This window comes from Centruroides sculpturatus, unplaced genomic scaffold (genome assembly GCF_000671375.1).
Source record: "Centruroides sculpturatus isolate CEXI.00-Female unplaced genomic scaffold, Cexi_2.0 scaffold10, whole genome shotgun sequence".
NCBI lineage: Eukaryota > Metazoa > Arthropoda > Arachnida > Scorpiones > Buthidae > Centruroides > Centruroides sculpturatus.
Window position 1 is genome coordinate 1,516,111 of NW_019384396.1, and position 15,240 is coordinate 1,531,350.

The 15,240-nt window shown below is 40.5% G+C and overlaps 1 protein-coding gene across 5 annotated transcripts in view; it reads left to right on the forward strand.

Annotated features, from left to right (window-relative positions):
* The window catches only part of LOC111618434 (MDS1 and EVI1 complex locus protein EVI1-like), a 50,739-nt gene that overhangs the window by 24,941 nt on the left and 10,558 nt on the right, over nt 1-15,240 (forward strand). For 4 of the 5 annotated variants that reach the window (XM_023359976.1, XM_023359978.1, XM_023359977.1 and 1 more), the window contains exons 2-3: nt 905-1,161; nt 14,075-14,209. In XM_023359976.1, coding sequence (XP_023215744.1) covers nt 905-1,161; nt 14,075-14,209 — 392 coding nt within the window. The remainder of the gene's footprint in view (nt 1-904; nt 1,162-14,074; nt 14,210-15,240) is intronic. The other variant, XM_023359981.1, reaches the window with a different exon arrangement.

The following is a 15,240-nucleotide window of genomic DNA, read 5'->3' on the forward strand; positions in this document are numbered from 1 at the left end:
CTGGAATCATATCAGACACATATTGTGCCGTTAGGCCGTTTAATTCCCGAATCTGTTACACATTTATTCTTAGTGGTAGATAGGCGCTTCCTACCTTAGACCTCATTTTCTCTTCACTTTTACCCGCGCGTCTGGCAGTATAGAGGCGGATTAAAGGGTCATTCTTATTTATTTTCACATATCTTTAGATCTTTTAGTTGCGAGGGTCCGATCCACCGTCTCTTCGCACCTTATACACTACACCACTCTTTGAATTCCAATCACGCGTTAAACAGGTGGTTCCTGCTACCGGGAGCTTCCATCCGGCGTAGGAAAGTGCTAAGATGAATTGAAAAGCCAACAGTTCTAAAGAACTTTAGAATTTGGTTACCGGTGGAAAAATACTTTCCGATTGCCGAAACATCATTTCTTGCGTACCATGTCTGTCTATTTTTCTATGTAGAAGGGAGGCAAATATCTAATTAACACAAAGGCATTTTTTTAAGTTTACACACAATTTACTCGAGTCGGAGAGATTGAAAAAAGAAGAAAGGGAACATAGAAACATTAAAAATGTTTACAATGTAGTGTTATTTATGAGGAGGTGGGTTTGAGGCGAAAAATCACAGCTCATTCTCTAGTTTAATACAATTAAACAATCGTAGAAATGCAGCACAATTTGAGAGTTATTAATAACTATTGAGTGTAATTATGAATAGTACGATTAAGAAGGAAAATATAATAATGCGTTAGATACAAGTAAGTAGTATTAGTTTGGAACGGATGCAGTTTAATTTTGATAGGAAAAAGCGGAAGAATTTTAGAGATTTTGTAGCGAGCCCCAATCGAGTTTAGTTTTATTAGATTTTATAAAATAACGCGTATGAAATGTCGTCCATTTTCATGAGCCTAAGACCTCTTGCAGGTGACGGAGATGAAGTCCTCAACGTGGACAGTCCGTTGGTGACGCCAGACTCGGACTTCGATTCGACCCCCGGGGAAGACGGCATGGCGTGCCTCGGTCCCACCGACCTCTTGCCGAGTGAACTGGAACTGAGACCGGGTCTTCTGCCCGGCCAGGTCACCCTCTGGACCAAAATTAACCTGAAAAAGGGGACTCGCTTCGGACCCATCCCCGCACAGTTAAGAGAGTCTTCGCCTCCTTCGCCGTACGTTTGGAAGGTAGGAGTTGTTCTTTGCCAACGATCCTTTCTTAAATTATAACCGCCGTTTTTAAACACTGGGGGAATAGAGAATGGGTCACGCGACGCACGCGGAGGCGTTCGCCGGTCGGTGCGCGGCATCAACAGGTGACCAACGAACGCCTTATAGCGCTCACGTCACGCGTCGGGCCAATTGATTTAGCCAACCCCCCGCAGACGAGCGCGGGGATCAAGCGATTTCGGGACGTGGATGGGCGCGCATAAATCACACCGGTTGCCTATAACCTGTTTATTTGATTAGTGCCACGGGCAGTTAAAGGGAAGAATCCCGGAACAGATAACTCGGAGCCGGGTTAAGATAAGACCGGAGTCGATTTGGACGCCTTTGCAAAAAGGAAATAGAAAGCATTAAAGGCGGACACGGCCTGACCTACTGATAATGTGTTTAGATAGTGGATCGGCAGGCATTAAGAAAGCTTTGCCTCTGACAAGGTCCGTCAGAAACCAGGCGCGTGGCTTAGTGGTCACCCATCCCGGTTATTGGTCATATTTCTTCTGACCAAATCCCTGTCGCCGGCGAGATCCTTTTAACTAATCCCTGCAGCCAGGTGTCAGTTGTGGATGCTGAGCTCGGATTTCTTCCGTACAAACTCGTGTTGTTCCGAATTTCCAGGTTTGATTTTCCTGCCGCTCGAATTCCGTCTGCGCTTAAATCTACCCGTTGCAACTGCTCAAAAAGTTTAAATTCCTATATTTAATTTAACTATCGACACATTTTTCGAACGTTTCACGGGAATAAATTTGTCTGGATGCACGAGGAAAAAAAGAAAAAATATGTGTTTGACTGGCAAATGTTTGACGACGAAGAAAAGATTTGATGTAAAATTCAATATCGGATGTAGAATGAATCGCTTTTGAATGGCAAGCGCGTGAGATTAAAATTCTCGTGGTGCGTAATAACACAGAGTGAAAGCTGGTTGTAGTAGTGAATGAGGTTCTAGTCACTCGTCGGCCGGGTCACAAAGGACATCTCCTCAACGTGCAAAGTTATTGAAAGGGTCTGGTGAGAATCTATTCTCGACGTGTCATCTCTTTGAAGACCGAGTCCGAGTTCGAAGGTGAGAGGCCGCAAAACCGACGCCTTGGTTGCTGACCCCGTAAGTAATGGCGTCGGGGAGGGTTTAACCAGAAGACACGAAATTGGGTATTTTTGTGGCTAGTTAATCGGGCGAGACGGATCTTCTTTCTGCTAGATTGCGTTTTTCCGATGATTGACAAAAATCCGGAAAACGGTTGGGTTGCATCGAAGACGGCCAAGAAATGGGGATACCTAGGAGTCAATCAATCACCGCAGCCCGGTGCTCCCTACAGATAGAATAAGATCTATCACAAACACTAATGGATATCGGTACGGATGTAATCGAATGGAGTAGCGGACGGAAAAAAGATTTCCATGTTGTCTGTGCGTTCATTATAAAATGCCACAACCAGGCGGTCAGTGATGTCAGAAGGCACTTGGTCCTCTTTACCATCTCCCCGCTCAAAGTAAATGATCTGTTTAATCACGGTGGCAGCTAGATTTAACAGGCAGAAATAATCTCGTACTCAGTCAATATTGAGTCAGAGGGAAGCGTTTCTTCCTTCCCGGACATATTGTTCCGTCAATAGACGAATTTGATTGGCGATGGTCTGTCACCGTGTTGGTGGCTCAGTCTACGTCTGATGGTGATTTGATGGGCTGTCGGAGGGACCAGGCACCCGTGAATCATAACGCCAGAACTGGACGTAGTGGATTGGCTGTAACAGCTTGCACAAATGGTCTACTGTTGGCCACTTGCCCGGTTCTAACCTCAGGACTACGGATAGAAGACTAGCAGCATCAATCACAACTCGCATACTCGGATTCTTACAGGCTCTACTGTCACTGCTACCCCTGATATTTATGGCCTTAACATGTGTCGCTGATCCACTGACTGGCTGCAAGGTAATTCTCGCAATTCGCCTTTTGTTTCGCTTCCTGTTTCCGCTCCACAGACAGCTTCTTCGCTCTTCACTGGTTTCGTTCCAACTCGTCCACTCAACCGTCTTCAGGTAAACTTCTCTCCATTCTGCCATTTCTCCACGAATTTGCAACCGGAAATTTATCAAGAGGAAGGTCTTTTTTGCCCTTTTCCAAATAAACTCCGGACAATCTTCGCAATTTGGACAAATCCCGGCAGATTTTAGGGATTGTAACTTCGCCAGGCTGATCTATATATCTCGTGATTTATAAGCCGTGAAAGAGCAAAACACTCTATAAAGGATCCAAACACTAGAAGCAAAGCATTAATTCGCATAATTTACCATCGGTGCCATTTTATAGTTATTCCTATTCCGTTTAGTTTCTCCATTGATGCGGATCGATTTTTGAAAAAAACAAAAAAATTAAACCAGTCTTCTCCATTTAATACGTCATAAGAATAACCATTATGGGTCGATAAGCCAAAAACTTTCACCACAGCCACAAAAATTCATTTTCATTAGACGATAGTGAATTCGAAAATTGGATTTCACTTAAAATAACTTGGAGATGTTTTTCATAGAATTTATATTTAAAAAAAAGACATTTTTTTTCTTTCACGTGTATACGTTTAATAAACATTTTCTGATTTCATAATATTCACAATAATTTTTCGTATTTTGTGAAAGTTTTAATGAAATTCATGATATTTCAAATATTCTTATTATGCTCCAAAAGGGAGATTTGTTTCCTGATCATAAATTAATCCTTGAGTGAGCTACTTCAAAGAGCAATGCCAAGTATCGGATAGCTTTTGTAGAGAGGATCTTTTCTTATGAAGTGCTTTAATTATGAAGTGTTTTAGTTGTTTGATATCCGAATTTTTCAATTCTCTCAAAATTCGCCCTTATAACTGAATGTAGATTCAAATAGATCCTTCAAGGGTTCTTAACTTGGAGCGCATAGACCCCTTGGGAATTCTTGAATAGATATCAAGGTGTCCATGAATTTGTATTGGAAAAAGTTACATTAACATCTGAGTATTTTCTTCAGTTTTCAATATTTTCGAGGAGAAGTCTACACATGCTTACCAGAGACATATTGTGTTTATGCTTGTTATTTGTTCCATACCAAAAGGACCTATGGAACAAAAAGAAAACTCTAGCCCCTTCTCTAGAGAATAACACTAACTGAAAACTTTAGATATATTATCCGTCTGATTTTAACTATAAACATAACAGTATTTTCTACTTCCTCGTGTTAGTAATGTTAACAATAAAATACATAAATCAATTGTAAGTTTTTCAAAATGAAGATAATACTTTAATTACTTTAGTCAATTTTTTGATCGATTATATTAATATTAACAACAATCGAGCTATTCTGGAAAGGTTGGTGGTACGAGTGTATGTTAACACGTAGACTAGAAAGTCGTATGTATTATCAAAGAGAGCGAGCCAGATGTTTTTTTGTAATTTCGGGTACCGACGTCACTCGTATCGAGTGTTATGATATTGATTACGAGGGATAAGACTTTTATTTATATAGTAAATTACATTCATGATCTCCATGTCAGATATTTTTTTTTTTTTTGTTGTCGAGTCTCCTTCGAATCTTCGCTACTTTTTCAAATCTAAGACGTTTGATTTCGTTGGGCCAGAATTAAGTTATTTGTACTAAAATATTTAATTATATTTTCTTTTGTAGATTTATATTACTAAATGATTTTATAATTAAATAAACTCGTGTCAATTTACTAATGTTGAAATATCCTTAAACTATTTCCAGCAGTCAGGTTTAATTTAATAAATTCTCTTTAGGAATTGCACTTACAAGTATACTTAGAATGTACTGAACAGATAACACGGTTAATTGACTTTTGGTTCGCCCTGTACTGTACAATACACATATATATTATTAACAATTAAAATATAAACTGATTTTAAAAGCGAAATAGGGATTCGAAATCTTTTGTTAATTGAACTATAAAACTGATTTAATATAACAAATGATTTATTTTAAAATAATATATCATGAAATAATCTTATTTTAGAAAAGAAGACAATTATTTTTCAATATATTCACAAATATGGAAAATGTAACGAGTTTTATGATGGTTCTAAGGCAACAAAAGATCGTTTAGAACCTTTATTAATTGTAATAGAGTGATTGTTCTCTCTAAATCGATATATAAATCTTCTTTCTCTTATAAAGTCGTTTGAGAGAAACGAGATAAAAGATAATTTATGACAATTTTAACATTTTCATTAGGCCTATACTAAATTAGATTCCATCGCTTTATTTAAGCATGAAATAAAAATCTAATTTATTGTTTTCAAGTTAAGTTAAATGCTTTAAAATATAAATATCTGAAAAAATTTAGACTAATGTAGAGGAATAGTTTTAAAAGAATCTAAATATTTCTAAATGGTGGAATAAATTATAGTGAGCTTCGGAAGATCTTAGAGAATTCATCTGATCTTTGGAAAACGCAAACAGTTTTTTACACACATTTCTCAATAATTAAAAAAGGAGAGTCTGCACTTCTTACTTGGATAAGTAATTAAAAATAAATCGATTTTTAGTATCAATATTACTTCTAGGATAATCCTGTGTTTAGAACAATAGAAACTACATGTTTTCCCGTTTTTAGAGCAGGTTTTATTAATCTTCTCTTAAAAATTTCCCCTAAAAGACTCTTATTAATTTTTTTTAGTCAATATTTTTTTCCAATCGCCTCCTAACAAAATTTAAAAGAATAATATATTTTATACTTATTATTATTTATTCCAAATAATTCCATTATTTTTCGCCTGATATCGTTAAACATATTCTGGCTGATGTTATTTCTCATAGTTTTTCGTACCTAAAAAATTTTTCTTCTCAAGAAATCTATTTTTATCCCTTGATAAACACTGTTTTAAAGGAATAAAGAACTGAAAATTAAGTAAAACTATTACTTACATTTTATAATATATATATATTTTTATAGTTCTCGATGTGGTTTTTATCTTAATCTGTCTTGGATACAAAAAAAAAAGTGAGTGTTTCGCTATTCAAGGAGAGTGACCACTCACTCCCCTTGATACAACTTCATTGCAATTAATTAACTAGTTGCGTTAATATTTTTAATTTATTATTATGAATAAAAATAAAACAATATTTCGAACACTTTCTATAGTTTTACAAAGTTCCAAAGATGGAGATTTTCATTTTTTCGAAGATTTTTGCGTTATCGTTCGGAGTATAAAAGAGGTTGGAAAGAGGAGAGTGAAGTCGACTTGCCAATGCCATTAATACTTTGAATTTAATTTGTTACGGGAGTTACGTCCATAATGGCCAATGCCAGAAGCTTATCACAGTGTTAATACCGAAACGTCACATACGAATTATCTTCTAGTAACCGCTTACCGTAGCTCTATTACTCTTACTTTTCGAATTGTCCGTTTTTAACGCCGGTTCCTTCCACGAAAATGACGAAGTAAAACGATACATTTATTTCCTGTATTTAAGAAGAAAATAGAAATTTGAAATTAAGCCAACTTTCAATGAAAATTAACTGAATGTTTTTAACAATTTCCCTCTCATCTCTCTGGTGATGGGGATGAAAACTGCTCTTAGCGCCCTCTAGAAGCAAAATTTTCAAAATAAAATAAAATAATTGTGCCCTTTTCCACGTGATTATTTTAAAAGTATTTTATTAAAATTATATTAAGATGTTTAAATACTGTTTAAACATTGAAAATTGAAGTTTTCGAATGTTTTTAAATGCCATACTCTTCGCAAGGTAACGCAAAAGGATGTAGATTAGTAGTATTTCTTTGGAAATTAAGAGGAAATATTAATTATATTTTTACTCCGAAGACATTATAAATAGACAAAGTACAATGCTCTTCGATAATTTTAGCTCTGTTTATAGTCATTAAAAAAATTATAGTATGAATAAGTATTCATTTAGGCTTGGAACATTTTTCTCGGTTTTCTCGTTCACTCGTCTTCCATAGAAACGTGTTTTTTGGCTTCTTCCCTAGAAACGAGTCTTCAGCTTCTATGAGTGAATGTCTATTCTAGAATATCTCGGTTGATACATGTTCTGGAGACTCTCTCCACGGGTTTCTATTCCAAGTTCCAATAGCATCAACGTTCTCTCGAATTCTTTATACAGTATTCTTTCTCTCTTTCAAGTTTTCTCGATGGACACTTATTATAGAATATAAAAATATAGGTCAGAGTACACTATATTTCTATCATAAACTAATCTTATTTAGATATTATCCTCACTTTTTTTGTCAATACATTAAGTCAGGCGAATCACTTCCCTACATTTCTTTCAGTCATCTTTAAAATCCAGATAACTTTCTTCTATTCTTTCAGTATCTTTCTTCACTTGTTTTCTCCCCCTCTTACTCGGTCGTCCTCTACTCTCTTGCCACAATACCTCAATTACAACGTTAAAGCTTAGTTCGGATTAGGAAATGACATTTAAATCTTCGAGGGAAACGACGCCATTATGGATTTGGCTCTCTTTTACTTTATAAGATTCGTATTCGTTTAACTTTCCTCTTTTAAATAAATTGTATTAACGGGTAGTTACTGATTATCTGCGCTTGTTAACTTATCAAAGTAGATTTCCTCTTTAATTTCTCGAAACGTTGACATATATATCGGAATCATACTTAACATTCGAAGAATTAAACTGTAGGTTGAAACATTTAACAAATTGTGTAGAAATATGTAAATAATATGAAGAAATTTGTAATGTTTAAAGGTATAAAATGAGGTAAAATGGGTTAAGAAACGTGGAATTTCTTAAGAATTTATTCTTTTATAAATAAGTTTTTCCGATTGAATACATTGACAGTAGATTCAAATTTCAAAAATGATATCGTATTCCAAAAATTATAGATTATAAAAAGGCATTTTTTTTTAGATTCGATAGGAAAATAATTGTCACCGTTAGCAAGTTAGAGGCTATTTAAATAAATTAAAATTCAAAATAAGTTTATTTATTCATACATTTGCATTTCACACATTTTCCTTTAGATTTTACGTTTCTCTCTTCGCAAATTTTCTAATAATTAAGGAAAAAAAACCGGAATTCCGTATGAAAACATTGAGAAAAAAAAATGTTTTGGAGAGAAAGTTAATAGATCCATTTAGAATTAAAAAAAATTAATTAGTAGACATAATTATTTTTTAATTAAAATGCGAATCCACGGTTAAATTTTAAGGAAAGTGTATGGTATAAATTTGTATTTAATACGTAAATATGAAGTGTAGGACAGAACGAAATTGAATGGCGATTAAGACGTTAGCCTCCAACATCCGTCGATTTATCATGGAAAGTAGATGTTTATGGGAGGGAGAAAGTACACGATAAGAACCGAAACGTCTTTAAGTGTCGCGCGCGCGTAATTTTTGGCCAAATCTCGGGCATATTTGAACGTCGTTATAACCGAGAACGGTAAGAATTCGTTGAGAGCGGGATGGGTTTTTGTGACGTCGACAGATTGGCTTAATTAATGCGGGAAGAGGCCCGGACCGGAGGATTTCTTTGGGGGGATTAAAATACCGGAATCGACGGCGGTTAAAAAGTGGTATGGAGTAAATGGAGAAGCGGGCAGACTCGTAGAAGCGCCGTAACGGTGCGCCCTTCGGAGGGGAGAAGCCGAGTAATTGGTGTCGAAGCAGGAATCGGACAAGAGTCGTCCGCCATTTTTTTAATGCGGGATGGCCGAGTCGTAAGCGAATGCGGAGAAAGATAGCGGCGCGAAGCGAGCGAGGATATTTATTCAGCCAGCTGTAACTAATGATGGCAACGACAAAGGGAAGTTCTATTCGCCTCAATCGATTCCGACCGAGCAGTGATTGATAGGCTCTTCTGGAGAGTGCAATATTAAAGCGCTGTTAGAAGGCCCAACCGTGGTTCGACATTCATCACGAGCTCGGCGTCTCTCCTCCTCTACCTAATGACAAGCCTAATATAGTCCGTACTTTCCGACAGTTTATAGTTTCCAACTCCAGCCGTAAAACCGGTTCTCGGTTAAACCGGAGCAATTATGTCCGTGTCGAAGTGATAATGCGGCTCCTTTCGCTGGCTCGTTAGTGCGACGCGTCGGAGGACGAAGAATAACGGCCGATTCTCTTCTTCTTCTTCTTCTCGAAAGACGACAGACTGGAGAGGTTGTCCCCCGCGGGACCGTCGGAGCGACGTTATTACCTAGCGGGATGCTTGCAGTCGACATCTGTAATTTTCCCCCGACAGCTTGCGGTATCGTTTACAAAACATTGGACACTAATTGAGGAACGACACCTCTCACACCTTGTTTGACTCGCCATCGACGGAGCCTCAGCTCGGAGTTAATGAGGCGAGCGCGGGGAGGCACTGAGCCGTCTCTCGGTCCGGGTTGGACCGTACCCGCTAAATTAAACCGAGCGTAGTTGCAACGGCTGGTCCCATCATCTCCAATAGCAAGACGTTACAGATTAAATGGTGCATCCTCGGTTCCGGCCCGGCACATTAGCATATCGTTACCTCGCTGCAGCTCGCAAATATAGTCAATAATATGCAAAATCCGGCGAAAGACATTTAACACAATCGCCCGCTTTAATTGCGGTTTCTCTTTCTCCCTCCTTTTTCAATTTCTCGTCCCCGACGCCTCCCTCGTCTCCGCCCGATTATCGCCCACCGTGCAAATTCCTTGCAACTTTAACGACTCGGTTCTGAATTTCCGACCAGGACCGAATTCTGCCTCCTCCTCCTTCTAATGTAATCCCTCTTCCGCTCGAGATTTTCCATCACCCCGTATTAGTTATGGCCAGAATTCGAGGGAAAGTGGAAATTTTTCTTTAATCTTTTGGGGGCGGCGATGGCTAATGAAAGGAAAGGCGAAGAAGCTCGGGAATCGACCCGAGCCTGGAGCAAAGAGACTCATTAAATGCACGTTCATGTTCGTCGGGAATGCCGGAGACACGGTGATGGATCCGAAGAAACCCTACCCTTTCTGGCGGGCCGGATCTGCGGCCGGTTCCCGACACCCGATTCCTACCGTTGGGGAAAGACGACCTCTGGACCGCCGTCGCCCCTACCTATAATGGTGCGTCTGGTTGGCAACTTGTCTCCATAAATCTGTCCTCCGTGTCTACCGCCGATCTCTCGCACCTGTTGAACTCGCGATTCTTCTCTCCTCCTTACCTCCCTAACCTTTCGAAATTACTCGTTTAGAAAATTTAAATCTTTATTTTCTCGTGCCGCTTCGTAAACACTTCGAGTGATGCGTGTTCTAGTGTCTTAGAGCTCTCTTACACGTGCTTCTGCTGACAAACATCGAGTACTTTCTAGAAAATTAAATTGCATAGAAACTTTTCGACGTAAAAGGGGAATATCTTTACATTTTTCTCCGTTGGAAACAAAAATTTCCCCACGACATCTTGAAGAGCAATCGCAGTTAATTGGGAATTCCGTGCCACTATTTTTCTTTGTCGTCAGTTCAGAAAACTTCCTTAATCCGTACGGATTTAATAAAAAAATGACGTTATTTGGAACGCGTTATACTAAAATGGGAATCGTTTTATTTGAAAATCGTACAGACGACACGAAAAATGCAATTTTTTTTTAAAGTCTTTGTGGAGGAAAGAGAGGGACGGGAGTAATTAAAACGGGAATACGTGAAGAATAAATTGAATCTCCGCTCCGCAGCCCGGATATCAGGGTTTCAGAGGGGCTCCTATTACGGACGACAAAGTCCACTTCATTCTGTTCTGCATTTCTTCGCTTCGTGTTAAAATTTCGGTGGACACCGAAACCGACTTCGCATCTCCCATTGAAAAAAATAGAAAGAAAACGATAGGCCTCTTGTTCCTATGGTAAATTTCTCTTGTGCTATGTTCGGGTAATTGTTAGCTTCGCTTAATTTGAAAAACTAAATTGCCCCCTCAGGAAATAACTTGCCAACAGCGGCCTTAGTTTTAACGACAACGCCATCTTATCCGAAGTTTTTTTTCGCAGTTTTACCGTTAACCAATTACGGATTGGTTGAAATTTGGCATATTTGATATAAATCTGATGTTTTAATAAGTGTCGGGTGTTAATAAACAGCGGACAGACGGTCGACCGGAGGGAATCGTCGCGGCGGTCCAAGGTTAGAAGGATGAAGAATAGAGGCGATTCATATACCACCTGTCAGATTAGATATCTGGGAAAACGCTGTACTATTTGATGGGCTACCATAAATTTGCATTAGCAGCTAGACCCTGGCTGACCAGAGATCACGAATTGATTTTTGGGACCGGCGTTACGGGAGAGCTATCAACACCGTGAGAGAACAAAGCGATCACCTAATGGACTTCAGACCGACTGACACCTTATATAAATGGACAGGACCGTGATAGGGGACCGGTGAAGAATGGAGCCTTTGGATCCAGAGTCTGCGGGTTGCTACAACAATGCGTAGCTATGGGTTGTTCCGTTACTTTGCACAGGAAGTGGTAAGTTCCCTTCTATTTCCGATAGATGTAAAATATTTCGTCCTTTGACGAGCATCATCGATCCGGAGATTCTCCCCTACCTTCTCTTAAAGAATCGAGTAAATCGACCACGAATCAAATAAATGACGCTAATTTTTTGGCTTCTTTGGCAAGTTAAAAAAGGAAAAAAAAAGAGGCTTTCTCTCTGTTGCCCGTGAGGATAGGTAAGAAGCAGTTATTGGTCACCCCGTCTGCCAATCGAAAGTTGAAATTAACTAAAGGGGGGATTCGATTGTAATGAATGGAAAATTTCTTAGGTAGGCGCTCGATCAATGGTGCGATTGATGCGTCAGAGTGGCCCGTCGTCCGTCCCAAATGTAGCACAAATGGTTCTAATGGATGATGGGTAATAGAGACTTCTCCATCTCCTGTCTAATTAACGGCTGATTAATGGTTAAACTTTCCATCCAATATTCATCAGTACATTTCCTACCAGATGCCGCCTGTTGGCCATCAAAAAGCAGTTCATTAATTTGCCGGAGGAAGAGGTGGTGAATAATAAGAAGCCTGCATCAGCTTTTGTCGTCATTACGGCCGGTAACTTTCTAGCACGCTAATTAATAATAAGGATTTATAAAAGAATTTCGTCCTCTTATTTCGTGCCACATCCTCGTCCCGACCGGGCTCTTTGACGACTACCACCATCTGGTGGCCGATACCTAAACTAAATAGAAAATCGGTAACGCAATGTATAAGAATACGTAACGTCACGCGTGAAATACGCTAGGACGGATTAGAAAAATTGTCGATGGAGATTACGGACGAAGATGGAAGAGTTGTGTTCATATTTAGGAGGGAAGAGAAAGAAGTGGCTTTAATAAACAGTCGAGTAATTTGTCGTCGAGCCACAGATGGCGCTAGCAGCGTCGATCAAAGAGTCCGATCTGCCGAACGGAGGAAGCGTTATTCTCTTGCCAATTAATCTTGTGTGTCCGGCAAAAGTTTAAACGGAGGAAGGCAGAGAGGAAAAAAAAAGGCGCGATCGATGTTGATGGATGTCACGGAACGTTGTTTTTCTATGTCGGTTGCAAAGGCTATCGCTGTCCACCCAATCTCTCCCGGTAGCAGCTACAGATTGCCTACCTCGTTTATCACCGTCTCTCTCTTCTTCTTAATTTGTCCCAAAACCCGACAACCGCCGCTTCGAACTCTGTAAGAAGTTGCGACAGTTTCGACCGTTGTCTTGCCTCATCGTAACCACGACGATTACGTCACGGGCGATAGAGAAGCGTACGGTGTAGAGAGGCGGTCGTGACTCACAGCGCGCCAGCGCGTTTCGAAATCTCCGATAATTACGCTTGTTTTCTTTCCCCCTTCTTATTGTCCGCTTCTCACTTAAGCGCTAACGAGCTATTTAAAACGAAAATAATCTTTTCTCGCCAATTCCAGCGTGGAGACATAATAAGAACTTATTCGTTCGGCCTGAAAATTCCTATCGGTTAAACTTTACACTTGTAACTTTCGTTAGTTCGGGAGGGTTTAGCCACGGTTTGAAACATACAATGCCAGCATTATCTGGCACATGCAGCCTTTTCGAGTTCTTTCTGCAATTCTGAAGGGTTTGGGTAGCTTTCTGCAGTGCCAAAAACGCATCTCGAGAAGACAATGGAATGCCAGCGATCCTCTCTTATTTTAATTGTTTGGCGCTAAATTTTCCGTGTTCCGCGATTTTGCAATTAGATGCGGGTGATGTTTTGGACGAGATAGGATGGAGACGGTTGTGTTAGGTAATGACTTGGAAGCGGTAGTTTGTCGAGTGAATGGATGGCAGGAAGTCGGAGGTACAATAGAGTTAGATGGAGTACGTGGGCATGGCCCTATCGCTGCAGACGGAAGCAGATGGCATTCTATTGTTACTTCGACAACGGGTGCTCAAAATTAGCGGTACGATTGTCACGGAGAACGGTCGATCGCCAGAAAACGGTCGGCACCGCCGACTTTACGCTATGGCATTCCGTTTCTATACGCCCGGGGGATACACCTCGATGCGGACACACCAGAACCGATCCACGCGACGCCTTTTCTAAAAGTCGGCGACGTTTCTCCATCTTCCACGGAGAAGAGGTTGTTAGCACTCTTCATAAGTAGAATATATTTAGACGAGTGAAGCCTACAGGCTCGCTCAAGGGCAGCTGCAAAAATTAGGCCTCGCGAGGGTGTGTCCGAAAGGCTCGACAACAATAGCCGCAGCGAAAAAAAAAAGAATGCTGCGCCGTAAAGGTCGTCGAAATCACGCGCGGCGCACGAATAGACACGCAATTTTGACCATATGATTTAGAAAGACATCACAAAGGTCAATAAGGCCCGCTTAGCGACTCTGTTTAACGGTAGCACAGGCAATGGCCATCGTTTAGTAATTACGCGTGGCTTGGTATTAACGCGATTCTGGTTTTTTTCCATTTGCCAGATTGTGGATGTTTGCGGAGTGACCAAGGCCTGGGTGGACACGACGGTGGCCAGAGGGGGACAGTGGACGGCATTTTTGAGGAGAACGGAAGACAGGTTCGCCCACAACGTCACGCCGGTCATCTGTAACGGTCAGGTAATTAGTTTTATACTAGTCGTAATCGATGATCCAGCGAAATCCCCGGGAAGTCTGGCGATTTGGGGGTGCCGGTGTTTGCCCAAGGCACGAATTCCGTAGGAGTGCGTCGTACGCTTCCTCCCGGGAAATGAATGGCGAGGAAAGAAAATATGACAGTGACATTGTCCCGCTTCCCTTTCCACTCGACTGTTATTTCCTAATGATTGCGCACGACTCGGCGTTCTTGCTCCCGTGTCGTAAATTGTTTACGTCACGGCTTTTATTGCCTCAAACTTTTCTCCGCGTTTCGAAGACGATATTTGTCAACAATCGACATTCTTTGGTTATACAACGTTCCGTTTCGAGGTCGAGAAATGGGAATTGCGGATGAAAAAAAAAAGTAAACCGGCCCCGGGGGCCTTCGGCGTTTTTATCAAAGAGAGAAAGATCAGATTCCATCCCGACGTCCGATAAAGGTGCGGTATCGTTTTTTCCGTACGAACGAGGTAACCGATTTGGAAGTGTCATTCCACTCTTCCCAATCAAAGGCCATTGACGGTACCTTATCTGTCCTAGAAGGGCTAATAAACCAGTTGTTGCTTCGGTACTCCTATTGTAAACCAATTAAGCAAACCGGTTCGAGCCGGAACGAAAACGGAGATGACACTACCCCATTTCTGGAGGGCGTTGCCTACTCTCCTTTCGGCCCGAGGAAAGTAGCGAAGTGTCTTTTGATATATCGATTTGTTGATATCGGGGTCGTTCACCCTCCGCGTTATTCCATTCACCTGTCTTTCCACAGGTGCCGCCAGTTAAGACATTATACCTCGGGAGGTAATATCCCCGTCCCGGGTGCGATAGCGGAGACCGTTAGCTAGCGTGATGGCCGCAGTCAGGATGTGTTATTAGATAAGGATGGTTGGCGTATAGCGGAACGCTTCCGCACCAGACTCCCCTGCTAAACAGAGGTGAAAACCACAGCACGAAAAGTCACTTAATTACCGTTATTTGACAATCATTAAGTTTCGGCCAACTGCTCCCGTTCTGAC